The 27910-nt window shown below is 38.3% G+C and overlaps 1 protein-coding gene across 6 annotated transcripts in view; it reads right to left on the bottom strand.

Annotated features, from left to right (window-relative positions):
• FRRS1 (ferric chelate reductase 1) overlaps positions 1 to 27434 on the bottom strand; it is a 54475-nt gene extending 27041 nt beyond the window's left edge. Inside the window, exons 1-6 of one of the 6 annotated variants that reach the window (XM_033433549.2) lie at positions 26097 to 27434; positions 10420 to 10615; positions 9276 to 9409; positions 7904 to 7998; positions 6165 to 6312; positions 2419 to 2601 (exon numbers count right to left, since the gene is read on the bottom strand). In XM_033433549.2, the coding sequence (XP_033289440.2) occupies positions 2419 to 2601; positions 6165 to 6312; positions 7904 to 7998; positions 9276 to 9409; positions 10420 to 10615 (756 nt within the window). In that variant the 5' untranslated portion in view covers positions 26097 to 27434. Of the gene's footprint in view, positions 1 to 2418; positions 2602 to 6164; positions 6313 to 7903; positions 7999 to 9275; positions 9410 to 10419; positions 10616 to 14801; positions 14962 to 17629; positions 17698 to 20354; positions 20494 to 20614; positions 20727 to 26096 lie in introns of those variants that run through there. The other 5 variants (XM_004263071.3, XM_033433539.2, XM_033433521.2 and 2 more) reach the window with 5 other exon arrangements.
• Between the last annotated feature and the right edge of the window lie 476 nt (positions 27435 to 27910).

The following is a 27910-nucleotide window of genomic DNA, read 5'->3' as shown; positions in this document are numbered from 1 at the left end:
TTACAGATGATGGTCTGTATTGTCCAGAGTACTCAGCTGGAAGAGACCACCCAGCAGCTGGAAATTCCAATCTGGACACACACAAGAGAGGTCAGGATTGGGAACGTTCTGGAATTTGAGTGTTGAGAAATTATGTATAGAATAAGACAACACTGGGCAGGGGAACGCAGAGAACGGAAGCTAATATAGTGTATATACTTGAATACTCTATCTCATATAGCAAAATTTCTGAGATGAGGAAAAGGTGTATACTTTGAATTTCAGTTAAAATTCAGATATTAGCAAGTCACTGTTAGCAAAAATATGGGTAGTTGTACTTTCACCAATTTTAGTGATGAGCTCTAATACCAAAACAACTGCTATCATTAATTTATAAACCAAACTGAAAAAGCTATAATTTAGGTTATCTAGTCAGTATTCATAACATCAGATACCTTCAGTATTTAAATTTACATTACATACTGATAAGAAATAGCAGGTCATAAAAATATCCTAAGATTTTTAAAATAATCAAAAATAGAAACAACCACTTCAAAAATATTTTTGACGATGATTTATTTTCCCCCCAATTTAGGCAAACAGGTGTACAGATAATTTTAATCATCAAATAGGGTTTCTCTGTAAATCAACTGCACCTGCATAATTAAGTCTTTTTTATAAACACTGTTGATGAGTACTATACTAGAAACATAAGATTTCTAAGTAAGATAAATATATCTTGAATTAGAGATAAAGGTTTTTGTATCATCTATGCCTACAACTTAGAAATAACTGGTCTACTTGCAGGCACCTCATCACAACACTCACTGCAACAATACTGTCTTTTCCTCTGGCTGACAGATTTTATGTGACCAGAAAAGGAAATGTGTTAGTATACTTTTGCATGAAGTTTGGCTACAAAGTGACTAGAATATTTTTAATGAAGTGACTAGAACACCTATCTAAATGTGTACCCTACCTTAGACATGCACCATAATGAAGCTACACACTTATTCCAACAAGGCTACCATTGTTAACCCTTGTTGGATTCATCTTCAGAGTTTCCTTCAGAGCCAGTTCCATTCACACAACAAGCCACCAACTTTCCTTATTGCTTTACAGTCATATTTTATTTTTAACCCAGCCCCCTTATGCACCTTAGGCATAAGGTTCATTTTTGCCAGAATTGAGAATACCCAAAAGGATATGCTGTAGGTCTGATGGTAATTACAAAACGGAAATGGGCAAAATGTTTTGAACAACTGCAACATCATTTGAACAAGTATAAAATTTCCAATAAAATCAACTTTAAAAAGGAAAGAGTCATAATTTATATGCTCTTTTTAGAAGTCGATGACATGTCTTCTATCTCATAGGTTTAAGGTATACCCTTCATTGAATGAAAAAAGATAATGAGCGCATTCTGGAACTATATAGTAAAATATACAGGTCATATCGTATATTACAATGACATCCCCCTAAAAAAGTTACACCTGGCTCCCTGCAATATTTGCAGCCAGCGTAACAAGGACCACCATGATTAGAGTGCACTTTGAAGGAAAATATTTGTTCTTCTATCACAGATTCTCAGAGTTCCTTTTCTCTTTTATTGAAATAATGATTTCCTTAAAAAGTGATGTTAAGTTTAAAACCTGACAGGATGAAAACTCTCAAGAAAAGACGCCTTGCATTTGCTAATGTGGAAGTAAAAAGCCTTCTCCATTTGTAGTCATCCCCCTCCACAGCCAGCTCTGCTGGAACGGGACTGTCACATGTCCTGGCCTTTACACCCTTCTTCCCTCTCCCTGGGAAATCAGAACGCTAATGCAGAACTCTGCTCTTCCACACCACAGCACAAGGCTGCCACCTACAGAATCTTTTAATCCATTCAGCACTACCCAAGGAGAGGGAGAATCAGGTGAAAATAAATGCTGCCTTCTGTAGACCTGGTAAAGAATCCATTTATGCCTGGACATGCCAGGTTTAATTTTCTGTTTGGGAAATGTGCCGATGGTGGGGGGCAAGAAGATGAGCACCCCATGCTGTCGTTGCTGGCCACTTGAGAAAACTAGGAGTTGAAAAACATCACAAACAACATGAGATTGTATGCAGAGCAACTTTTTCTTAACTGCACTTCCTGTTTATCACAGAGATAGACAGACAGAGGTAGACAGATAAAGTGGCAAATCCACTGAAAATCCAACTAACTTTCCTAATGTCCTAACTTCCCTCAGGACAGCCTTGTTCTTAGAGGTATGTAATTGCCCAACTCAAAGCTGCTTAAACTTAGAATCTAAGTTAGTTTCTCTGCCCTCCCTTTCCATTCCTCCCTTAAGTATGATAATTTGACTCTGGAACAAACAGCTAAACTGCTATTGATGAGAGCTCACCCCAGTGACTCTCATTTCATTATCACTTATGTAAGTGAAAGGTACAAACCATCCATTGGTCGTGAGAAAATGCAAAGGATAAATAGCCTTTACTGGGACCGCTCATTTCAACCATCACTGACTTGGCATCTCGTGTGAAGGACAAGAAGACACAGGCAAGCTCTTTCTCCGGGTCACAGTTCAAAGGACTCCTAATACAGAACTTCTTGTTCCCACAATCTGAAGCATTGAACTAGAAAAATGACAGGGGGAGAAAGTCAATTATCAAACAGGCAGTTCATTTCCAATGACAGAAGAGCTACTACTTTGAAGTATGGGTTTTAATAAGAATACGTTTTCATAATAAGGATTCAAACAAGGGAACAAAGACACATCCCAAATTAGAAATTATCAAAGCAGTAGTTAGGCTGTGAACTTTTAAACTTAATTAATTTTAATTAAACTTTAGAAGACACAACATTAATTGGACTGTAATTATGCATGAGTATTAAAATCCCTTTAATACACAAAATACTTCATGTTAATTATGTTCTGGAGCAAAGTTTCTGGTAAATTTTGAGAATTTCTTAGGGAATATTTACATCTGCATTGACATTCTTGCCTAAAGGGTATCCTCTAGTTTTCAGAGATGGAATTTTTAAAAGCAAACCCTTAGCAAGTTTTATATTTAGATCCTGGACTCTGCTTCTAGAATTCAGGTTCAAATTTGACATTAAGATAATGTAAGAAAAAATGGTTACTCCTGGGCTTCCCTGGTGCAACAGTGGTTGAGAGTCCGCCTGCCGATGCAGGGGGCAGGGGTTGGTGCCCCAGTCCGGGAAGATCCCACGTGCCACGGAGCGACTGGGCCCGTGAGCCATGGCTGGTGAGCCAGCGCGTCCGGAGCCTGTGCTCCGCAATGGGAGAGGCCACAACAGTGAGAGGCCCGCGTACCGCAAAAAAAAAAAAAAAAGTTTACTCCTATATATACCACCACTCCAAATAATAGTAAGAACAATGATTTAATTCAGAGCTTCTTGGTGTGGCAAATAAGAAAGAACAATGATTTAATTCAGAGCTTCTTGGTGTGGCAAATAAGAAAGAACAATGATTTAATTCAGAGCTTCTTGGTGTGGCAAATAAGAAAGAGTATTGAAAAATGTCAGCTCTACAATATGACAGGGCAAACAAGCAGTTATCTTGTGTTAGAATGAGCTGTGACACGACATTTCAAAAGAGAGCTAAACATTACTTTAAGTAACTAGATTTAATGGGAACTGTACAGAAAAACTCTCATTTCTCCTTCTACTCTACCAATACTTCTGGCCACCAAGTGGGTGCGGCTATTTCCCACACTAAGCAATTCTGCAATTCTTTGGAGACATCAGCTGTGTGTCCTACAATTCAATTCTGTTCTGACACTATCTACCTGAAGTTAGTGTCAGATCCCACAAGTGAAGGGCTCAGTCCCACAAGACTGCACCCACTTCAGATGCCAATCACAGATGCCAACCACAAGTCCCAGGTTGTCACCTGTACTTCTGAATGGTCGGCCATAAATTGGAGGTTTCCAGCACCTAATCCTCAAGTTGGATAATTTACTAAGATGGCTCACAGAACTCAGGAAAATAGTTTACTTAGTAGATTACCAGTTTATTACATTGATAAAAAGATAACCCAGGAACAGCAAGATGGAAGAGATGCGTAAAGCAAGGTATGTAGGAAGGGGCACAGAACTTCTGAGGCACCACCTTCCCAGCACCTCCTCAGGAACCCAGGAGCTCTCTGAAACCCATATTTCTGGAATCATTATGGAGGCTCCATCACGTGGACATGATGGATGTTTAGCTCAATCAGCCTCTCTCCCTTTTCTGGAGAATGGGGGGAGGGGGCCTGAAAGCTGCAAGCTTCTAATCATGGCTTGGTCTTTTTGGGGACCAGCCCCCATACGGGAGCCCACCAAGAGTCACCTCATTAGAACAAAAGATGCTCCCATCATCCAGGAAATTCCAAGGGATTTAACAGCTCTGTATCAGGAACTGGGGTCAAAGGCCAAATATTAACAGAAACCAGGCAGAAGCTGTTTTATTTTTTTCCTTATTTATTTCACAGGAACTTAAAGAGAAATCCTAGTCGAGTGGAGAGAACAAGCCACGAGGAGCTAGGAACCATGGGTTTTGATCTCTGCTCTCCCCTTTACTCCATCACGTTTGCTAAAGAACTTATTCTCTCAGGGTCTCTTTACCTTTAACTATGCAGCAGTGACCCTGAGGTCTCTCCTAGTTCTCTACAAATGCCATCATCCTGTGACTCTGAATGAACCTCTCTATAATTAGAGATTATAACCTTGGTGCAGAGATACAATCAAAAGCTCCAACAAGCACTAAAGCCTTTTATATGAATTTATGGAAAGATAATAATCCTGTCAACAGATTCCTACTGGGAAGCTCAGGTCCAAACTGACTGTGGACTCGCCTAAAGCAGCTTTTAAATAAATAAACATTAACACTAAATGAACTGAGAACTAGCGCAAATAATAGATCGAATTGTTTGGTCAAACAAAAGTTCATAATAATGTAATCAAATGGCTCATCATATATTGCATAATGTAGAAAAGAAGGAAAACAAAATGAGACACTGTACTGGAGTACAAGAGCTTTATATAGTATGAAGAAACAAAGAGTTACAGGGCTTCCCTGGTGGCGCAGTGGTTGAGAGTCCGCCTGCCAATGCAGGGGACACAGGTTCGTGCCCTGGTCCGGGAAGATCCCACATGCCGCGGAGCGGCTGGGCCCGTGGGCCATGGCCGCTGAGCCCGCGCGTCCGGAGCCTGTGCTCCGCAACGGGAGAGGCCATGACAGTGAAAGGCCCGCGTACCGCAAAAAAAAAAAGAGTTATAAAAAGACAAGAAAGGGAAGGAAGAGAAAAAAATGAACTAATATTTACTGAATATCTATTAAGTACAAAGCCCTTAGAAATTAGTTCTCATAGTAATACTATGTAAGAGCTAGATATTATTTCTCATTTTACAGGTGAAGAGACTGAGACTTTAGGAATTAAGTAATTTTTCCAAAGTCAAACAGAAATTAGACAAATCAGGATTCAGGCCCAAATTTGTTCTTGCAACTGTAATAACCTACTTTACGACATTTTTCATTATATTTACTTCTGAATTGATAAGTATAATTTATCAGAATTGCTTTCAGTAAAACCTTTCTAATGTTTCTAATATGCATCACCCTTTCTAAGGTATGTTTTTTTAACAGTAATTCTTTTGAATCACAGGGCTTAAATGGAATTCTAGCTGATAAGCTTGCAAAAGAGTTTCTGTGGTTCAACACACAGAATTCCCCAGTACTCATTGGCCTTAATCAAATAAGATTGAAGAGTGATATCACCATTTCAAGATTCTCCTCCAAATCTTGTCTAAATTTAGCTTAAGCTTGAAGTTCCCTCTCCATGTGTGATATTTGGCTGTGTTTTTTTGGTTTTTTTTAAAAAAAAAAAAGAATGGAAGAAAGCTGCTGCTTCAGATTCACTTTCAAATGAAAACATCTCCACCGCTAGTACAGACTACATGTGAATGTCATAACCACATTTTGAACATGCAGGGTCTTACACTCCTCTTATTCTAACCTATAAATCATAAAGTTACAATGAAGACTTCCTCCTGATTTCCTGAAGGGAATTCAAAAACTTGCTACCACAACCCAGGACAGCTACTTCTCTACACACGTTGCCAAGCACAGAACCACAATTTCTAAGGAAGCTGTTCCTTTAGATTGCATTTGGTGAAACCATAAAAATGTTACTTACTGATTTCGTTAAATGGGAGACTGGAGGTAATGTTGGCATAGGTGCTATGGTAGCTTTAGGTGTTGTAAAAGGAAGGACGTTTGGTTGTGAAATTATAGGACCAGGAATCATCACCCAGTAGATATTGTACTTCTCAACAACTGTGGCTCTGAAATGCAGTACCAGCGAGAGTGAGATTAGACAGAACCATGATTGTGGCCCACCATAATCAAATCGAAAAAAAAAGAGTAATGAACTAGGGACATACCACTTAATACAGGTATACCTTGGAGATATTGCAGGTTCGGTTCCAGACCACCACAATAAAGCGAATATCACAATAAAGTGAGTAACAGAATTTGGGGGGTTCCCAGTGCATATAAAAGTTATGTTTACACTATACTGTAGTCTATTAAGTGTGCAATAGCACTATATCTAAAAAAAAACAATGAATATACCTTAATTTTAAAATACGTTATTGCTAAAAACTACTAACCATCATCTGAGCCTTCAGCAAATTATAGTAGTAACATCAAAGATCACTGATCACAGATCACCATAACAAATATAATGATAAAAAGTTTGAACTATTACAGCAATTACCAAACTGTGGCACAGAGACACAAGGTGAGCAAATGCTGTTGGAAAAATGGTGCCCACAGACCCACTCAATGCAGGGTTGCCACAAATCAATTTGTAAAAAGACAGTATCTGTGAAGCCAAATAATGCAAAGCACAATAAAACAAGGATGCCTGTAATACCTGACAGAATTTCGTGTGAGGCAAATCTCTAATGACTCTCTTCCACTTCACCACCAAATGAATTTTAATTACTCTCTCTCTCTCTCTCTTCTCTTACTTGTCTGTTCTCTGGGCATATTCACAGCAACCAGGAATGTCAGACCCCGGGACTAAAGTGCACAGATTTCCACTCCTGACATAAGAGAACATACCACTACTACTACACTTTTCATAGTGGTCAAATTATTCTAAAAGCCACGTGTAACAGGCAGCTACAGCAAAAAGCTATATAGAGGCTGCATAAGCAACCATCAGTTCTTACTGGGGTCATATTCCCTTTCTCACATTCCACTCAACACACAGGTGCAAAGCTGCATTACTGTGTGCCGGTGACCTGTGCACAAAGTGAAGCAGAAAATAGTGCCAGGCCAGGAAAGCAATTCTCCCTTTAAAATATGTCTATAACACCACTCAGGAATCATTGTATGGCTTTATGACATTCCATTTCCCCCTTGCATGTAAGATTAAGAGAGAAGTACTATTCTAATTCTACTGAATTTCATAATTCTGAGGAGCACACATGATCTTACTTTTTTGACAATCTAATCTGCAAGTTGTGACACTGCAAAAAAAAAGTCATCCAAATTTCAGGACTGCTTCTTTTCATATTCTCATACTAATACAGGAACAAATCTATAAAAAAGTATTAGTCCATATACCCTATAGACTCAAGTATTAATTGATGGCTCTCATTAGTGTGAAGGCACTACAACACTTCATTCACTCAACAAATGTCTATTAAGTGTCCATTAGGTCCTTGGTCCTGTGCTAAGTGCTCAGTATATATGCTGAAAAAAAAACAAACAAAAAAGCAAAACAGCCACTTACGTCAGTAAGGTGGTGTCATTACTACACCACACCGCTGCCATACAGGTGAATGTCCAATAGGTATAAAAAAAGACACAGACTATCATTATTTCAATTATACTAGTTACTGAGTTGTAAACTCTTCTACTCACAGAAACTTTATGTGGTTTGGGGCACTGCTTGGAGCATTCCAATAGACTTTAATTTCTCTTTTATTGGATGGACTTGTGTGACTCACAGCTGATCCCTGAAATAAAATGGAAAAGAACTACCATTCAGACACTCAATAGCTCAACATAGCTGGATCTTCAGCCATTTTGCAAAGTAATTTACCATTGCATGACCTTGGCATTGTGGTAGACTTTTATTTAGAACAGGGACTCAGGTGCTCAATAAATACATGTTGATTGATTGACACCAAATTAGCAGCTGGCTCTATGAACAAACTAGAGTCAGCAGAAGTTTAAGAACTGAAGAGAGTTATGAATACTGTGTGTTGATGTTATATAAAGCCTGCTCATTATTTCATTTATACTGTAAGTTTATTTTTTTATCAATAGATGCAAACAGAATGCATAAGATTCATCAAAAGAAAAAATTCCTGCCTCCAAATATGCAATATTATATTTTAGTAATTCCTTTCTCTTGAACAATCTTGTTTCCCACATTCTTTCACCTGGCAAATTCCTACGCATTCTTTGAGGTCTAGCTGAGATAATCTCCACTCTCTCAATTCCCTCCAGCCTGTGTGCAGCACCTCTGCTATGCTTCTCACCCACCCTGTGTATGGTTCTAATCTAAGTCATCATACTATTCCATTTATGTGTCTGTCCTATATCCATACGTTCTACTTATGTGCCATACAGCATATGCCCATATGCTTTACTTATGTGTAAGGCTATGAGCTCTTCAAAGAACAAGTCCTGTCCATCACCACAATCCATGCAGGAAAGTTCCTGGTATAATAAATGTTCATTAAATTAATTAATTACAAAAATTAGACCTCTGTTCCACTCTAGAACTCTATCTTCAATATTAACATCTTTCGAAATTCAATATAATAGGAGTCTATACTATATAAAATATCAAAAGCCATAAACTCTTCAAGCTACAACCCTACCTTTTCTAGGATGTTGTATAAAAATATCTTGCCAGGGGCTTCCCTGGTGGCACAGTGGTTGAGAGTCCGCCTGCCAATGCAGGGGACATGGGTTCATGCCCCGGTCCGGGAAGATCCCACATGCCGCGGAGCGACTGGGCCTGTGAGTCATGGCCGCTGAGCCTGCGCGTCCGGAGCCTGTGCTCCGCAACGGGAGAGGCCACAACAGTGAGAGGCCCGCATACCACAAAAAAAAAAAAAAAAAAAAATATCTTGCCAGTAGAAAAATTAGGGAGAAAGTCTGATCAACATGAATGTACTCAGATGTCTGCAATGCATGGGTCATTGTTTATCTTGCAAACACCACCTTGTAGTGAAAAGACCCATGGAAACTGACAGAAATCAGTTTCAAACTAAACACAAACCTGTATATCTTCACAGGTCAGAAGCTGTGACACTTGACTGTCAATCAATGTGAAGGAGCCAATAGGAGGGCCAGTCAAATTCTCATCACGTGCTTCTAAGAGAAAGCCTTTAAATGGTGGCCCTGACAAAGTAACTAAGAAACAAACAAAAAGATAAGTTAAGAGTTTAGCAACATCCCCCAAAAAACACTGTTTAAAGGAGGTACATCACCAAATCAGGTGTATATATAGAAAGCTACTCCAGGAGAGAAAACAGTAGAGATCATCCTATAGTCAAAGAAATTCTAAACCGTGTTCCACAGGACATTATTCCATGAGATGTAATAGCCATTCCACAGGGAAGAAAAGGTAGGTTATGGTCAGAGTGTGGTCCATGAGGCCAAAGTAGTTTGAAAAATGCTGGTTGAAAGTAAATACTTTTGTCTTTACTGCAAACGTCTCAGGCCCTTTAACATTCTACTGTGCAGTATGAAACTCTAAGAAATATAATATATATAACAGAGTGTTCCAAATTTATTTTTCCATATACCCTTTTTGCTAGAGCGTATCTATTAATATTCTGCATTTCTAAAGTTGCAGAAAATAAAATTTGTAAAATGCTTTTATAGATACATCCTTAATAGACTATTAAGTTTCAGCCTACCTTTTGCCAGAATTAGGGAAACACAAGAGATTATACTATGTCAAGAAGGATAAGGGTTTAACATCTTAAGCCAGATAAAATAAGCTTTATTTTATGTATTTCTATTGAGTAAATAGTACTGTTAATGAAGATATATTAAATAATGACAAAAACATATTTTCAAACCTATTCTGGGGAATTCCCTGGCAGTCCAGTGATTAGACTTGGTGCTTTCACTGCCAGGGCCGGGTTCATCGCTGGTCGGGGAACTAAGAGCCCGCAGGCCATGTGGTGTGTCCCAAAAAAAAAAACACCTATTCTGAATGGATAGTAAATATACTACTTAAGTAATATAATCATCTGTAGTAGTTAAACACAAAAATGAGAAGTATAAGATCATGGTATCTTATAAAAGCAGATGAACAGATTAACTGAAACTGTATAAATCCAACAGTAATAAAGATTCAATTTACAGTAAAAAAGTGAAATTCAAAATGTAAATTGTTAATACCAGCACAGTACCTTTGATCTGCTCTCCTGGCCTGAATGTCATCTGACTCACTGAGATGTAGCAAGGGGGATCAGACTGTGGAGTACGACCATGTTCAGGAATCATTCCATGGCATGACTTCGTTACTTTTCCACTGGGATAATTAGCCACAGAACTAACGAGCAACAGAAGTATGAAGGCACCAAGGGTAAATCCAGGAACTGCCATCTCAAAAAGAAGATTAAAAGCACATTATTTTTAAAGGTAATTAATTAAAATATAAATGCTTTCACATCACAGGATAGTAAGTTCTAGACAACTATTTACTTTCATAGGCAGTTAACCACATTCTCAAATATATGTACTATAAAGAATGAGATGTGTGAAGTTTGTCCTGGATTTGTATCTCAGCTCTACCAGTTACCAAATGTGAAACTTTAAGCAAGTCATTAAGTCTCATTCCTTACCTGAAAAATAAGGAAACGAAAACCCTCCTTTCAAAACTGTTTGAATAAAATTTAGATACAGCCAAAGGTCTGACAAGGAAGATAATAAATGTTAGCTTTCATTAGCATGATGGGGAAATAATAAAATAATCCAGTAAAAGCAAAAGGTTTTGCTCCACTTCATCCTAGAAAGCTTAAAGAACAAATAAGAAATGTTTCTTCTGGATTTAAATATCATCACCTGAATAAATCTCTGATATGATTTCTCCCAACTTCCCATTAAACTAGTCATGGTGACAATTTAATTTGCAACACCGAAAACTGAGGCTAACAACCAATTGCAAGAGACAGTATTTCTATTACCTATAGCCCAAATACTTCTGAATTAAGAAACATGATTGTTAACCCAGGCAATTTTCTTCTCTCATCCAGTTTATCTGCCTCTTACCATCTGCCTAACAGAAAACCAGTCCCACCCTTGTCTAGCTCACTTTGTGCATATATGCAGAACCTGCAAATCATAGTATTTAACAAGGCTAGAGGTAGATGGGTAGGGACATGTTATATGGCAGTAAAGTCCACACAGTGGACAGGCTGCAGATGGGAAGAGCTCAAAGGCAGTTCATTCTCCACAGAAATGGGCGTTTTCTATACATGGTCATAGACAAAAATAAAAGCATCCTTAGAATCACTAGAACAAATTATCCTTTTATAGTCATGTAAATTATAAACCCCACATTGGACCAGAGCTAAACTATAGAAATTCCTGCTAGACACCAGAAATTGTGCTGGAGCTATACTCTTTAACCAGCCCTGCACATTACACCAGTAGCTACCAAGTAGATAGCTTTGGGTCCAACTCTATACCCCTATCTTTCATCAAACATTGATGCTAGATAGAATTTTTCTTATTTAAAGATAAGCAAAAGGAACAAATGAACCATTCAAGAGCTTCTGAAAAATTCTATATCATAAGAGCAGCATAAGATTTCTCTGTAGACTCAGAGGAAAAGCATAACCCTGAAAATAGTTAATTACGATAGGAAACAATATTTAAGAAAATAACTGCTAAGGAATGGAGCAATAGAAAATCTTCTGTTCAAACATGGCTTCCAGGTCCTTTCGTTAGGGGCAGACCTGATTTTAGGACCATACAAGGTTTACTGGAGAAGATCAAGGTAATTATTTTAACCATGTGATCTTGGCTAAGTTATTATGAAAATTAAATGCAGAAATGTGCCTCACTCAAAGAATGGTACAGTGGGAAGAGTTAGTTTGCTTTAACAAATATTTATTTGGCACTGACTTCCTGCCAGGTGAAAGTGGAAACAAGACTTTATTTCTAGTCTCTGCTATGCATTAAGTAGCTGAATAACATCAATCAGGTCACTTAATCTCTGTCTCAGTTTCTTCATTTGCAAAATATAACAGATGAACTGGAATAAATTCAGGGAAATACTAACATTACGATTTTAGGATAAAGCAAAGTGGAAAAGCATACTGGGAATTATTAGAGCATGAAGTATAAGATGGGAAAGGGAAGTGACAAAGACACCACTACCTGTCATTCATTAGGAAAATATAACAAACAAGGTCAGCGAGAGAAGTAGACAACAGCAATTACTTTGTCCTTAGTCAGATACTGACCACTCAAGGTAAAGTTCTATTTTCATAACAATGGCCAATGACGGTTTCCCAGTTAATGATTTAAGGAAACTTTTTCAAATGAATACATTAATTCATTAGGCAATCTATGCCAACAGATTGCATAGTTATGAAAAGGAATAAAGAGTTATACGTGGAAACATTTAAGCTAAAATTATGGAATGTGGATATGAGCTATTATATTACGAGATCATTCTTCAAGCCCTGGAAAAACTTGTATGATTTTTGTATTTTGTATGATTTTGTATGATTTTTACAGGTATGTAAAATTTTGTATGATTTTTGCAGGTTTTTAATATTTTGTATGATGTTTATAGGTTTTTAATATTCACATTCTACCATGAGTATAATATAGAGAAATAAAAGATATCATAACTTGCATTTTGTCATCCCAGGACAAAGACAGACCTATTAGTTTAAAAGGTTAAAAGAGAGGTTCTCCTGATTCTCTAACTGAAATATTACCAAACCTGATGAGATTTATACAGTTTTCTTTCTTGCCTGAAAGACAGGCACTTAGTAAAACGGTATAACGACTGCCTTTACCATGCGCTACATACATCTCACATGAAGATAAAACTTCAAAACGAGTGTATTCTTTATTATCTGAATACCAGATATTGATAGGCCACTCAATATGCTATTACTGAACTAGGCCCAGTTAACAGTTGCCAAAAGTCTCCAGACCATCTGTCTTACTAGTCTGTTATGGTCCAGGAAATGGTTCCCTCTTGTTGCTTCTTCCCACAACTAGAGTTAACACTATTACAATCAATGATCTTATAGTACTATATATTTGGTCAATTGTTTCAGGTTTCCTAATCATCACTAAATGTATCTGAGGTTCAGCCACACGTTGGTAATGCAAGAAACAATAATTGTGTAAAATAGGCAGAATACAAATAATACAGCTAGTAACATTTATAAGGTCATAAGTAAGAATTTAAGCTAAGAACTTCCATTAGGTATAGCCCAGTATCTCCCCAGGTCACCTGACCAGTTTGTTTTACACCAATCACTATCTTTAAGGGAAATAATATATTGGCATCGTACATAAAGTTCACCAAAGATGTCTGCATGTACAAGGTGTGTGATGGGTAATCAACCCCTTACTGGATTGAGAAAGGAATGTTATTTTTCAAGGAGTTACATGACTGGTGCCAGAAGAAAAATCGATCTTCATGGTTGAGCAGGTATTTCTGCCTTTGGGGAAGTCTGGTTAACCCATAATACAGATGCATAGTGCACACTAGGGGGGAGGGAGGGGGGAGTGCACACACAAAGGGGCAGAGAAAAAATATTATGTTTAAATTTTTCTTGTATTGCCTTAAAATGTGAATATTTATTTCATCATAACCATAATATACAAACACTGCAATCCCTAAAGCACTTAAATGCTCCATTCAAAATTTCCATCAAGTACATACTACAAACAATGTATAAAGTAAATAACTACTTATTCTATATTGTTTTTATTTTATTACTAAAACTGCAATGGCATTATATTCTTTTACTTTGTTATAAGTATAAAATTTTCAATTAACTTATGAGTTAAACATGCTTTAGTTTCTGGGCTTTTGGCCTAGTGACAGAACCACCATTTATAATATTGCTTCCATTAAAAAATAGAATTGAAATTCCAAGCTGAATTAAAAGTTAATTTTGGGACACAGCACATGTGTAATTTCAGCATTTCATCTAGGATCTGGGGCAAACCTGGTAGGCCTGTGACCAAAACCTAGATGGACTGGGGTTAGAGGTACAAATAGATGTTCACTTGTACAGTGAGAGAATTAGGCAGAAAGTTTTAGAAAAGTAGGTAGAACCAGAGAAGGATAAGAAGGTTGATAAAATCAGAAAAGTTAAGACTAAGCACAAGAGATATACAGAAAGCAATGAAATTTCTATAACAATAAGAAAGGAAAGGATTACATTTTAATACGGGGTGGGGGCGGGGGGGGAATAAAGGGGCCATAGTGTGAATAAGAAGAAAAAGAAACAGACATTTGGTGGGAAACTGGTAGATAGTACATCTAATGTAATCCTTACAACAAGCAGATATTATCATCATTTTAGAGATGAAGAAACTGAGACCAGGGAGTGTACCCGAAACCGTGTACACTTTTAGGATTAGAACCTAAATCTAACTCCAACATTCTCATTCTCTTCACTCCACATCATTGCTCCCTCCTTGGAGAGAGAAGGATGTGGAAAGTAAACAGGTACAGCAAGAATCCAAATTTCACAATGAACAATGTGAGTGGGGGCATGCTGTGACAAACATGAAATCTAAATTAGCCTACTTGGGCTTCCCTGGTGGCGCAGTGGTTGAGAGTCCGCCTGCCGATGCAGGGGACACGGGTTCGTGCCCTGGTCCGCGAAGATCCCACATGCCGCAGAGCAGCTGGACCCGTGAGCCATGGCCGCTGAGCCTGCGCGTCCGGAGCCTGTGCTCCGCAACGGGAGAGGCCACAGCAGTGAGACGCCCGCGTACCGGAAAAAAAAAAAAAAGTAGTACAATGCCTAAAAACACTAAGTTGCCAATAAATGGTTATTGCCATTATTTATAATCACTAGCAACTCTCCGCATCACCAGTATGTGCTAATTTCTTCTGAACACTATTGTGGTTAAACAACGGAGGTTTCCATATATTTCTTTCATCTGCATTTAACTTGTTCAAGCTTTCTGAAATATTTCAGAAAATTTGCTCCCCTTCTTTCTAGCAATTTAACTTTACATTCATAGAAAACTTCCACATCAAGAGTTAAATTGACTTTGATAGCTGGATCTCAAATTATAGGGAAATTGAAAAACAGGTCAAGTATTTCCACTTCCCCAGATAAAAATGTTTCAGACTCCATTTTCACAGCAGGAAGTACAGAGAAAAATGATTTTTTAAATTAAAAATTGGAGTTATGGCATTTTCAGTAAAGATTCTAAAAAACATAGAGCATAAAAAATGGTGGCACAATGAGATCTGTCAGGTCTGACAATCTAAAATGGTTGAAAAGAATTCTGAAAAGAATTTAGAGTTTAAGTAAAAGGAAAGGTAGAGGAAACCACTGAAGAAACAGGAATTGGGAGCTCTCTGATATAATTCTGATTCCTCTAATCACAGCATCCTCAGAAAGCAACTTTTCCACTTTATTCATTCTCTGGAAAAATGATTGGAAGCAAATATCTTATTACACACAGAGCTTTCATCTGGATCATTCCACATGGCCCTCACAATAGTCCTGTCCTAAAAACAATATTAGGTGCTAAGTGGAATGGTCCCTTCTCTAAAGGCACAAAACTAATAGATGAAACAAAAGCAAATACCATTAATATATCATTTAAATGATGTTACTATTTATTGAATGCCTGTTCTATTCTAGTCAACATAGTAGGTGCTTCACATGTATGAACTCTAATCCCTGGAAAAAACAAAAACGTATTTTTATTGCATGGAAATTGAAGCTCACAGAGGATATTTAAAAAAAAAAAAAAAAAAAAACTACTGCCTAAGATCACATAGGGACAGAACAGGAAAAAAGCTGCATTATGGCAATTGAGAGGTAAAGGAGAATATGATAGAAGCGCTAAGGGCTCACAACATATCAGGCATCATGTCAAGGACTTAGCACACATTCCTCAAAACAACCCAGGAAGGTGTGAGGGGTATTATTGTCCCCAGTATGTAAAACAGGGCACTGATTAAGATTCTTGCCAAAGTCACAGCAAATGAGTGGTGAAAAGTATGATCTCCAGTCTAGTCTGTGAGGTTTTAACCACTAAGTCATCCACAGCTTCAAATCAGACACTAAAAGCTGACACAGTAATCCCACAGGAAAAGGGATTCAGAATGAGCACAGTTTGGGAGCAATAAAAGAAGTAGAGATAGAAAGAGCAAAGTGAGAATGGACTTTGGAGGGCAGTGAAGAATAGCCTAACTAGGTCCAAGGTCAAATGTTAGAAACAGTCGTTATAAAAAATACTATAAATCTGGTCCCTCTTCATGACCCTTACGTGAAGATATCAATCCCCAAGACTGTTTTCCTTGACCCCCACATTTCTCTACAGGCTATCCCTTCCATAGCTTCAATTATCACCCCTGAATAATATTTCCCAAGCCTTTCAATATTTCCCAAGCCTTTCATCCCACATCTCCACAATGCTTCAACTCAAATTTCCAACTATACATAGATTTCTGTTTGGATGACATTAAGCTCAATTTTTCTGAAATGAAATTATTTTTTCCTCCAAACTAGTTCTTGAATCTGACTTTCCTATTTTGATGGTGGCCTATCAACACATTTCTAGTCAATAAGATTTGAAACCCCAGGACTTCCCTGGTGGCGCAGTGGTTGGGAGTCTGCCTGCCAATGCAGGGGACACAGGTTCAAGCCCTGGTCCGGGAAGATCCCACATGCCGCGGAGCAACTAGGCCCGTGCACCACAACTACTGAGCCTGCGCTCTGGAGCCCACAAGCCACAACTACTGAGCCCACGTGCCACAACTACTGAGGCCCACGCAACTAGAGCCCATGCTCTGCAATCGGAGAGGCCACCACAGTAAGAAGCCCGCGCACCACAAGAAAGAGTAGCCCCCGCTCGCTGCAGCTAGAGAGAGCCCGTGTGCAGCAGCGAAGACCCAACGCAGCCAAAAATTAATTGATTTTAAAAAAAAAAAGATTTGAAAGCCCAAATTCTCAAGATTTGACTCCAAACACTCTTTGGGATCCCAATTTCCAAATAAGTTCAGCAGATTCGACCTCCACCCTTCCGGACATCTACCTATCCCTTCTGTTTCTCTCTTCTACCTTCCATTCCCTCTATTACATCTGTCTGCAGTTTTCCATGCCGCCACCACCTTCAAGCACAAAGCCTTCATTATCTGTCACCCAGATTCATGAAATACTCTCAATTGGCCTCCCTGTTTCTGTATCTCCATTCGAATCCTACGCAACACCACAAGACCATTTTCCTAAGGCACAATTCTCATCATATCACTCCGCTCACCAAAAACCTTCAACAGCTTCCCTGGAATTATTCAATTAAAGACAAAAGCATTAGGCATTTAATGTGTATTCAGCCCAATCCATGTTCTATCAACAATGTACCATTTGTACTTATTTCTGGAACAAGTACCTCACTTTTTTTCTTCCCCATGTTCTGTCTTCTAACTGGGACCTCCATTATGCCATCCATCAAATTCCTACCTATGTAAAAACAGATATATGTTCAATGGGAAGAAAAATAGATACAGAAAATATCTGAACACTGTGCTTAAACTATGTTAAAAATAAAGGTACATTGCCTATCATTTCATGTAAAATGCAAAAGACTGATAATATCCAATATAAGCAAGCATGTGGAGAAATAAGTGTGCTCATACACTGAAGAGTGTAAATTGCTGCAATATTTTTGGAGGAAATTTGACAATTTCCTACTAAACTAAAATATGTTTAATCTTTGACTGAGGAATTTCACTTCTAGGAATTTATCCTATAAAAAACCCCACACGACAAACAGCACAGGGAATACAGTCAACATTTTATAATAACTCTGTATGGAGTATATTCTATAAAAATGTGAATTACTATGTTGTACACCTGAAACTAATATAATATTGTAAGTCAACAATACTTCAATTTAAAAAAAAGAAAGAAAGAAAGAAAAAGAAAACCCCCACAATTATGCAATGATTATTTGTAATAGCAAAAGTTTAAGACAATTTAGGTGGTTACAAAAATATACTATGCTATACCCAGACTCTAAAATACTGTGTACCCACTACTACAGATAACCAACAAGGATCTATATATAGCACAGAGAACTATATTCAATATTTTGTAATAACCTATAAGGGAAAAGAATCTGAAAAAGAATAGACATATACATATGTGTGCATGTAAGTGTGTGTGTGTGTGTATCTGAATCACTTTGCTGTACACCTGAACTTAACACATCATTGTAAATCAACTATACTTTAATAAAAACAATTTAAAAATAAAATACCATGTACCCATTTAAAAGAATGAAATAGAGTAGATGATGACCGAAATAACAGCTAATAATTCCCGACTGCTTTCTAAGAGCTAGGCATTCTTTTAAGTCCTTTACGAGTGTTAACTCTTTTCAGAAAAGCTTAGGACGTAAATCTGCCTGTACTTAGGTGGAAACATGCTCTTGTCACAATGAGGAATGAAAACAAGCAAACTACAAAATGATACATAATGTACCAAGTGCATATAAAAGAAAAGGGAAAAGAAAAAACACCATGCTTTAACCGTTCTCAATAGTGGTTACCCCCTAGGAAACTGTTTTCAATATGGGAAAAGAAGTGGACTTCTTCTTTTTAATCCTCTTTGAATTTTGCATATTTTTTAAAGCCTGTAGTGCTTTGTAATTTAAAAAACACTACAAGACATGCATATTTGAAGACTGTAAAGAAACACATTAAATTAATTGTAAGGTGTTCAGATTTTTTTCTTTTTTCTATTTTCAAACATTCTATATTACTTTTACTGTTATTGTCATTCAAGGTCCATTTAAAATGCTATCAGCTACTCTGTCCTATGAGACAGTGTGTGGTAAGGACTTTGAAATCACACAGACCTAGGTTTGAATCCAGCAAGTACCACCTTAATGACTGACCTTGGACAAATTATTTAATCTCACTGGGCCTAAAATTTCTCATTTTGTTAGAGACAATGCTACCAATATGAAGGGATTTATGTGAAGATTAAATGAAATAACATCTACGAAACATTTAGCACAGTGCCCACCATAAAAGTCTTCCATTAAAATCCTTTCTTCCTTGGAATTTTGCCTAATTCCGCCAACTTTAACCAGTCTCTTCTGGGACGCTCCAAAAGCTTTGGTTTTTTTGCTAATAAAAAATTTTTCGGCCACAACTGGTTGACTTGTCTTAAGGCAAATTTCTGAAGGCAGCAAAGGCATCCTACTCCTTGATTTCCTTTCACAATGACTAGCAGACAACCTTGAAAACAGCACTCAATGCAATGTACTACAATGTGATTTCCAGGGAATCTGACATTACCTAAGTGGACAGGTGTGAAACAGAAGGTACAGCCAGCAAAAAGAATCCACGTACTGGCTTATTAAAAGACTTAGTAGAACACATCCCTTTAAACAAAACCATCCTTTAAAAAGTCTAGCTCGTTGTTTTCAGTAAATCAATAGACCAAATTTTAGCCTCCCACTTCTCCACTATCCAAGTAAACATTCAAATCCTTCTACTTTTTCATTAATTCAGAGAAAAAAGAAAATATCTGAACTAAGAAGTTTAGCTTTATAAAGAAATACTTCTAATAATACATTTACAAACGGAAAACTCCCCTTTGCCCTTAGGGCAGCACAAGACAGGGCAGAGGTAACACCTAGTCACCCCAGAGAGTCTCTGAAATTCTAAAGGCACACCAGAGGTGGGGGTGAGGGGAGCTAAGATTTCTAAATTAAAAGACACTTTAAGGGCTTCCCTGGTGGCGCAGTGGTTGAGAGTCTGCCTGCCGATGCAGGGGACACAGGGTCGTGCCCCGGTCCGGGAAGATCCCACATGCCACGGAGCGGCTGGGCCCGTGAGCCACGGCCGCTGAGCCTGCGCGTCCGGGTCCTGTGCTCCGCAACGGGAGAGGCCACAACAGTGAGAGGCCCGCGTACCGCAAAAAAAAAAAAAAAAGACACTTTAAAAGCCAAATAGGGCTCTAAGTAACCTCCATATAGGTAATTACGCCATTAGCTTTAGATAAAAAGGGAGTTTCCGTTGCTTAAAATTAAAAACAAAAAATAAAAACACTGATGCATGAATAAAGTCAATGCTTTTCATGATCCCAGACACGTCTCTACTTACAATCACCCTTTTCATGGGATTAAAGCTCCGTAGTCAAAGTCACGTGTCTTATCATTAATCTAACTCGTTCGTGAGCACTCATTAGCTCAACACAAGCTCGCAAGCTCCAGAACACAGTTTGTTAATAAAGCATCCATCCTGCGTCGCCGACCGCCCGGGTCAGCACAGGCGCCTGCTCTCTCAGTACTGTCACCGAGCTGGATTCAATTTGTAAGCGCTTTGCGAAGAGCTGGGACATAAAGAAAACAGGAGACACTTACCTCGAGAAGCAAAGGCAGCCTATCCAGCTTCCGGTTTTGTTACAACTTATATCTCATTTCAGCAGCTGGGTGGAGCCAGTTTACCCATAAAGAAAAGAGAACGTTTCCCAAACTGAAACGGAAAACTGGATTTGCAAGACCAGTGCTAGTCTTAGGACTCAGTTTCTGAGAATTAACCATTCTATTTTACACAAAGGAACACTTTTTTCCAACTAATAATTGTTTCACTGAGAAAATTAAGTTCTTGTCTTTTACTATAAAACCATTTGAAAATACAACCTGTTCTATATAATGCTAAGTAAAGACAAACCAAAGAACCTGTTTGTGTTTAGGTTAGGGTTGCCAAATTTAGCAAATTAATGTATAGGATGTTAAATTAGAATTTCAGATAAACAACAAATAATTCATTAACATAAGTATTGTCCTATGCAATATTGGGGATATACTTATATTAAAAAGTGATTCATTGTTTTCCTGAAATTCAAATTTCTATTTTATATGGCAACCCTATCTAGAGAATAACAGTAATTAGCAAACTATTCCAATTAACTACAAAAGGTGTAATAGAATCAGACTGCATAGAAATGAAGCCTTTGAAAGTGTAAATGACATAATGCAAAAGAATTCTTTTATTATGCAAAATTTACCTTGGAATTTAGGAGTTCTGTTTGTTTTTGTTTCTTTTTAAGCCTTTAATCATTGTTTTTCCAAGATTCTTTTTGCAAAAAAAAAAATCAGGTCTAGGAAAAGATAATGTTCTGAAAATATTAAACACTTCAGACCATGACTAACATGTGCAGACTGGAAAACAGACTTTGTCACAGACGCCGCGACCTGTGATCACTGGTTGGCAATCACACTAGTAAACTCTAGAACCATTTCTAAAGGGGAGAAGAGTAGGGAAAGAACACCATCACTTTAATCTTTCTCTTTAGGAACTTGTCACAAGTAACAAAAGCGCCCTTTACAGGATTTTAGAGAGAAGCTTTATATAAAGAAGATGCAGCTCTGGTTTTCTATCCTAAAGCTGCTTGGAACGTGAATGAATTTAAACTAAGTCAGTTGATCTTCAGTCCTTCTATATAAAGCGCCAAGTGGTGACATAACTTTCTCTAGTTTTAGTTAGACTCTTTCCAGTAATAGTCCTCAGTGGACACTTTACATGCCAAAAGCATGATAAAAAGTCTATAAAACAAATAATTCTTAGAATATACTATCATAATCTTTAATCCTAAAGTACAGTAGAAAAAACTGAATGGAGAGGCTCAGCACTACCCTTTCCAGGCCTGTCATTTCCCTGAAAGTCCCCAGTTATAATTCCCCTTATCATTCCCTCCCAGAAGTTCACCTCTACGGGGTTCTTCATCAGCTACTTGTCAGCTGCCAGAAAGGAAACCCAATTTATTAAAGTCTACAATGGACCTTGGACTCTGAGAAGTACATACTAGCCTATTGGGGCCCGCTCTCATGTCTCTAAATTAGCAGTTCTCAAATTTTTTTGGTTTCAGGACCCCTTTGCAACTCCTAAAAATTATTGCAGCCTCTAAGAGATGTTTGGTTATGGGGGTGATGTCCGTCAATATCTATTGTATTAAAAAAAATAAAGTGAGAAATATTTAAATACTTATTCACAAATTCCACAAATTTATTTATGGACAAATGACAATAATGAACTCTACATGTTGACATGATATTTTTTTACTCTTGCTTTTATAAATGTTTTTCAAAAATAAGAATTTAGTGAGAAGAGTAGTATTGTTTAAATTTTTACAAATTTCTTCTGTGCCTGGGTTAATAGAAGACAGCTGAATTCTCATATCTTCTGTATTCAGTCTGTTGCAATATCATATAAGCACATCATGCAGCCACTGGAAAAATCTACTGCATACTCATAAGAGAATGAGAATGAGTAAGGCAAATAAAGTATAGCAAGAACAATAATAACGATCTATTGAGCTTCTGTTTTGACCGAGGCACATGAATTATCCTATCCAAGTCTCACAAGGACTCTAGGTAAAAGGTATTTGTTATGGACATTATGCAGCTGAGAAGGCTAAGAATGTGCCTGGCTAAGTAAATAGCCCAAGGTCAGGCAGAGAAAAGTGACAGACCCGGTTCTAAGCCAGAGCTATTAACTCTCTACACTGTCAAGTGTGAATGAGGGCTGATGGGCCAAGCTTAAAAACGGGAGCGGTGTGTTTCACTGGTGGCGCAGTGGTTGAGAGTCCGCCTGCCGATGCAGGGGACACGCGTTCGTGCCCCGGTCCGGGAAGATCCCACATGCCGCGGAGCGGCGAAGCCCGTGAGCCATGGTCGCTGGGCCTGCGCGTCCGGAGCCTGTGCTCCGCAACGGGAGAGGCCACAACAGTGAGAGGTACCGCAAAAAAAAAAAAAAAAAAAAAACGGGAGGGGAAGGGTAAGCTGGGACAAAGTGAGAGAGTGGCATGGACATATATACACTATCAAACGTAAAATAGATAGCTAGTGGGAAGCAGCCGCATAGCACAGGGAGATCAGCTCGGTGCTTTGTGACCACCTAGAGGGGTGGGATAGGGAGGGTGGAAGATGCAAGAGGGAAGAGATATGGGGACATATGTATATGTATAATTGATTCACTTTGTTATAAAGCAGAAACTAACACACCATTGTAAAGCAATTATACTCCAATAAAGATGTAAACAAAAACAAACAAACAAAAAAAACCTTCCTATTATAGTCAACATTTCATTAAAAATTACATTGAAGTAAAACATCTCCAATTGATTAGACCCTGCCTCAACTCAATAAAACCAAACCCACTGTTGAGCCTTTAATTATGGCCATCTCATCCAAATTCATCCAAATTCATCCCCTCCTCTCTATCTCCACTGCCATCACTCTGGCTTAGGTCCTCATTACTTTTCAACTGGACTATGGTCATTATCTACTAAGTGCCTCCAGTTTCTCATCAACCTAATAAGCCATCCCACATGCTATCATATTAATCTTTCTAAAGTATAACTCACATCATGTAATTCGTCCACTCAAAAAACCTTCACTTACTACTTATTACTGAATGAATGAATGTCCAGATTCCACATACAGATGGTAAAATGAAATAATATCTGTAAATCACAGTGCCTGACACAGAAGTGTTTAAAAAATCATACTTAAAAGAAAAAAAACTTTTTTTGATTTGTGAATGAGATGCCCCATCTTCCCAGTGCTTCACAATAAGAAATTGTTCCAAAATTACCCATGAACTTCTAACCAAACTCTGTTCACTAAATCCATATTTCACATGTTCTCTGACAACACAAGCCATTCTCAGTATTAGATTAGTAGTAGCAACATTCTTCTTCATAATTTTCTTTCTACCAGTTCCAGGTCACTTCACATTATTCTCCTCTAAACACAGCCTACTCCTTAAATTACTCAACATAATGCGACTTCTCTATGATGAATGATCCTGAAGAATATCTGCCAGTTCACCCAAACCCTGGCTAAAATTATCTGTGTCTTCAAAAGATAACTAACGTTGTGGAAAGTGTCCAAAACGTTTAGCTTATATGAAAAGGTTGTTTCGGGACAGCATTCTTGAGAACACGGAAATGTCCTCGCACACAAGAGACATCTGGCTGAAGGATCACAAATGGTTCCAGCACCTCTTTGAAGTGTTCAGAGAATTAAGCATCCTGGAACGACTTGTTCATGTTGTTTAAGAACAAGAAAAGCTTTAACAATTTAATTACTTTAATGGGTTCGCAAATGTTTTTGTACGAACTTGCCTGCAGGCCGAAACATATTTTGAAGCCGATGATCTGTATCTGATTTCTATTTTTTACTAGCTGAAAAACAAGCTCATTGTGTATCCAGTAAATAAATATGTGGACGGGCAGAGGTTTGGGACTCTTGACTGTTGGAGTCCTGAGTCCCCTGCTGTTCATCTGTTTAAATCCATTCTCCTTGTCCGCCTCTTCTTTGGGACCCGAACGACAACACTAATGTTATTACTGAGACCCAATTTTGACTTCTCTGGATAAAATTAATCTCTTGAAAAAATCTTTACTTTCACCGTAATTTTTTTTACCATAAAAAAAATGGAGATGATCTGAAGTCATAAAAGTCTACTCTAATGTAAATACATAGAGGATAACTCTTTGTGGCATAGGACATTGCCTTCTAGGAATTATTTTCAGTTGAGATATTTCCTTGTTGTAACACACTGTCCTGCTCATTGTAGAATGTCTAAGCATTCCATTATTCGAGCTATAAAATACAGAAACCCTGCTCTACCCATTAATAGTGATAACCCAAAAAATGCCACTACACATTTCCAAAGTTGCAGCAGGAAGCAGATATAAGGTATGAGAGTGGATCCACTGTGTAAAGCTGTGATTAGATGAGTCACTCTGAGTCCCTGTGGAATGAAGCATTTTGCTTTTGAAGAAAATAAATACCAACAGGAGAAAGACCTAGAGTATTACTGCATTTTAGTAATAGTACTGCTTCTTTAGGTTGACAGGTGAACTCAAAAGAAGCTTGGCTTAAAAGGAATGTGAAAAGGCAAAGGAGTGTGGTGAAAAGAGCACTAGATCATTCTAGACAAATCACTTATCTTCTCTGTTTTTGTTACCTCAAGATTAAAAATGAGACTTCCCTGGTGGTGCAGTGGTTAAGAATCCGCCTCCCAATGCAGGGGACACAGGTTAGAGCCCTGGTCTGGGAAGATCCCACATGCCGCGGAGCCCGTGCACCACAACTACTGAGCCTGCGCTCTAGAGCCCATGAGCCACAACTACGAGCCCATGTGCCACAACTACTGAAGCCTGCGTGCCTAGAGCCTGTGCTCCGCAACAAGAGAAGCCACCGCAATGAGAAACCCGTGCACCACAACGAAGAGTAGCCCCCGCTTGCTGCAACTAGAGAAAGCCCACGTGCAGCAACGAAGACCCAAACGCAGCCAAAAATAAATTAATTAATTTTTTTAAAAAATTAAGAAAAGCAAAAGCGTAAAAATGAGGGATTACAACCGGAACCATATAACCTCTAAGGTTCCATGCCAAATTCTGAATGCAGGTTTCTGATGTCCAAGAAGAGACACATAATGGACCAGAAAAATACTAGATTTTTAGGGCAAAGGTCACTTAAAAAGAAAAGAATTATCACAATCATCCAACAAATATTTTGTTAAGTACCTACAATATGGCAGATATTGTGCTAGGCACTAACCTATATTTGTACAAAATGGTTCTACATCTACTCTAATATACTGTGATTTCTTAGGTGGATGAGAAAGAAAAAAAAAGAAAAGAAAAGAAAGAAAGAAAGAAAGGAAGGAAGGAAGGAAGGAAGGAAGGAAGGAAGAGAGGGAGGGAGGGAGGGAGGGAGGAAGGAAGGAAGGGAGGAAGGGAGGAAGGAAGAGGCACAATTACCTGGTAAACCCATGTGCCTACACACACGCAGTCTCCAGAAGCTGGAGAGACAAGGAACAAATTCTCACCTAGAGCCTGTGGAGGGTGTGTGCTTCTGCCAACATCTTGACTTTGGCCCAGTGATATTGATTTTGGACTTCTGGCCTCCAGAACTGTGAGAGAATAAATTTTTGTTGTTTTAGATCCCAAGTTTATGGTAATTTGTGTCAAACAATAATCAGTATTGAGGCAACAAAGAAAAAACAGCTTTATTTGGGGTCTTAGGAATTGCAATTTGGGAGACACAGATTCACGGAAAACCGAAAGAGTGTTCTGGGGAAGAGAAAGAGTCAAGGGCCCACAAAGACTAAAGCCACATGGCTGCCAAAGAACTGTGACCACCCCTGATGCACGTCAGGAAACATCTGTCCTCCAGGAATCATGAGCTGCTCTAGGGCAAGGGCCCAAACAAGCAGACAGGCTGCCAGGAGCCACCCTAGAGTAACGGTCCAACAAGGATTCTGAGTAGGACAAGAATCAAAAGACCAGATTTCATCCAGGCCAAGGTGCACACAAGTCACACCTCCTCAATGGCCTCCTGGCTCATTTTAGAGAGCTCTCTTAGCAACACCAACTCCATTTTTATTTTCCTTTAACATTTGTTACAGTAGCCACAGGAAACTTATCAACTCCCCTTTCCAATTTCTTCTTTATTTTTATCAATTAGTGGTACCCATTTTCCTCACCACTCAAACTAAACCTGGAGGACTTTCAACGTTTTTGTCTCTTTCATATTTTATAGCTTAGAGTTTTTCAACTCAGAGCCACAACCCATTTGTCAGTGGACTGTAAAATCTTTAGTGGTCACAATCAGAAAACTGTTAATGAAATAAAATAGAAAAAAAATCAGAGAAAATACCTTTATATGATAAGGGTAAGTGAATGCTATTTCATGAGCTTTTCTGATTATGAGTAGATATATCCTGGTTTGTGAGATGAAATGTATTTCTTACTGTGGGCAGCAGCCCAAAATGTTGAAACCAATTGCTTTTAATTTCCCCAAGTCAATTATCAGTTCCTTCTTTCTCAATATTGTTGGGAATGAAGAAATTTTACTCTACCCTTCTAGGTTCTTCTGGATGGTTTAAGAATTAAATTGACACGAAACAGAATAACAAGAGAAAATCAAACAAAAGTTTAATAACATGAACACCTGGGAGAGATCCAGGAAAACTGAGTAACTTGCCAAAATGGCCTAAATCCTCACCTTAAGTACCATCTTCAGCTAAAGACAAAAGAGGATGCTGGGGGTAGTAGTTTGGGCAATTTAAAGAGGAGGAAGGTAATTGACATAGAGGTAGAAAAGTAAATGGTAAATAAATGTTTGCTGGGCCATGCAGAGACTATGGGACACAGAGTGGACTCTGATCTCTAGGTCCAGCTGAGTCCCCATCCCTCCCCCTCCCCCGACCACACTTATATCTCTGGTGATCGCTCTATTCTGGGAACAGGCCCTTTATCTAAATTATTTAGGCAGCCAAGGAGAATGTAGAAGAGAGACTTCCTGAGTCTTCTGTTTCTTAAAAATAATCAGCTTCAATTAATCCTCATGCCAAAGAGACACATTTAGGGGTGGCAAATTTTGCTCCCCTACAATACTTATATGTAAGCCTTCTTCCCACAGACATTAGACTATCGAGGGCCAAAGGCAAAAACAGAATGTGTAAGAGAAAGGGGATAGGACAAAAAAAATAATAATAATAGGCAGTCTGGAAATAGTGAAACTTTTTGTCCATTTTTAGCATAAGCGAATTCACTGATAGCTAAAAGAGTCCAGTCTGGATGGTGTGCCATTGAGCAGGCTGGCTGGAGTCAACAAAGATAATAATTTCACTAGTTTATG

Source organism: Orcinus orca, chromosome 1 (assembly GCF_937001465.1).
Source record: "Orcinus orca chromosome 1, mOrcOrc1.1, whole genome shotgun sequence".
Taxonomy (NCBI): Eukaryota; Metazoa; Chordata; class Mammalia; order Artiodactyla; family Delphinidae; genus Orcinus; species Orcinus orca.
The sequence above is the reverse complement of the archived record's forward strand: the minus strand, read 5'-3'. Positions and strand labels throughout refer to the sequence as shown.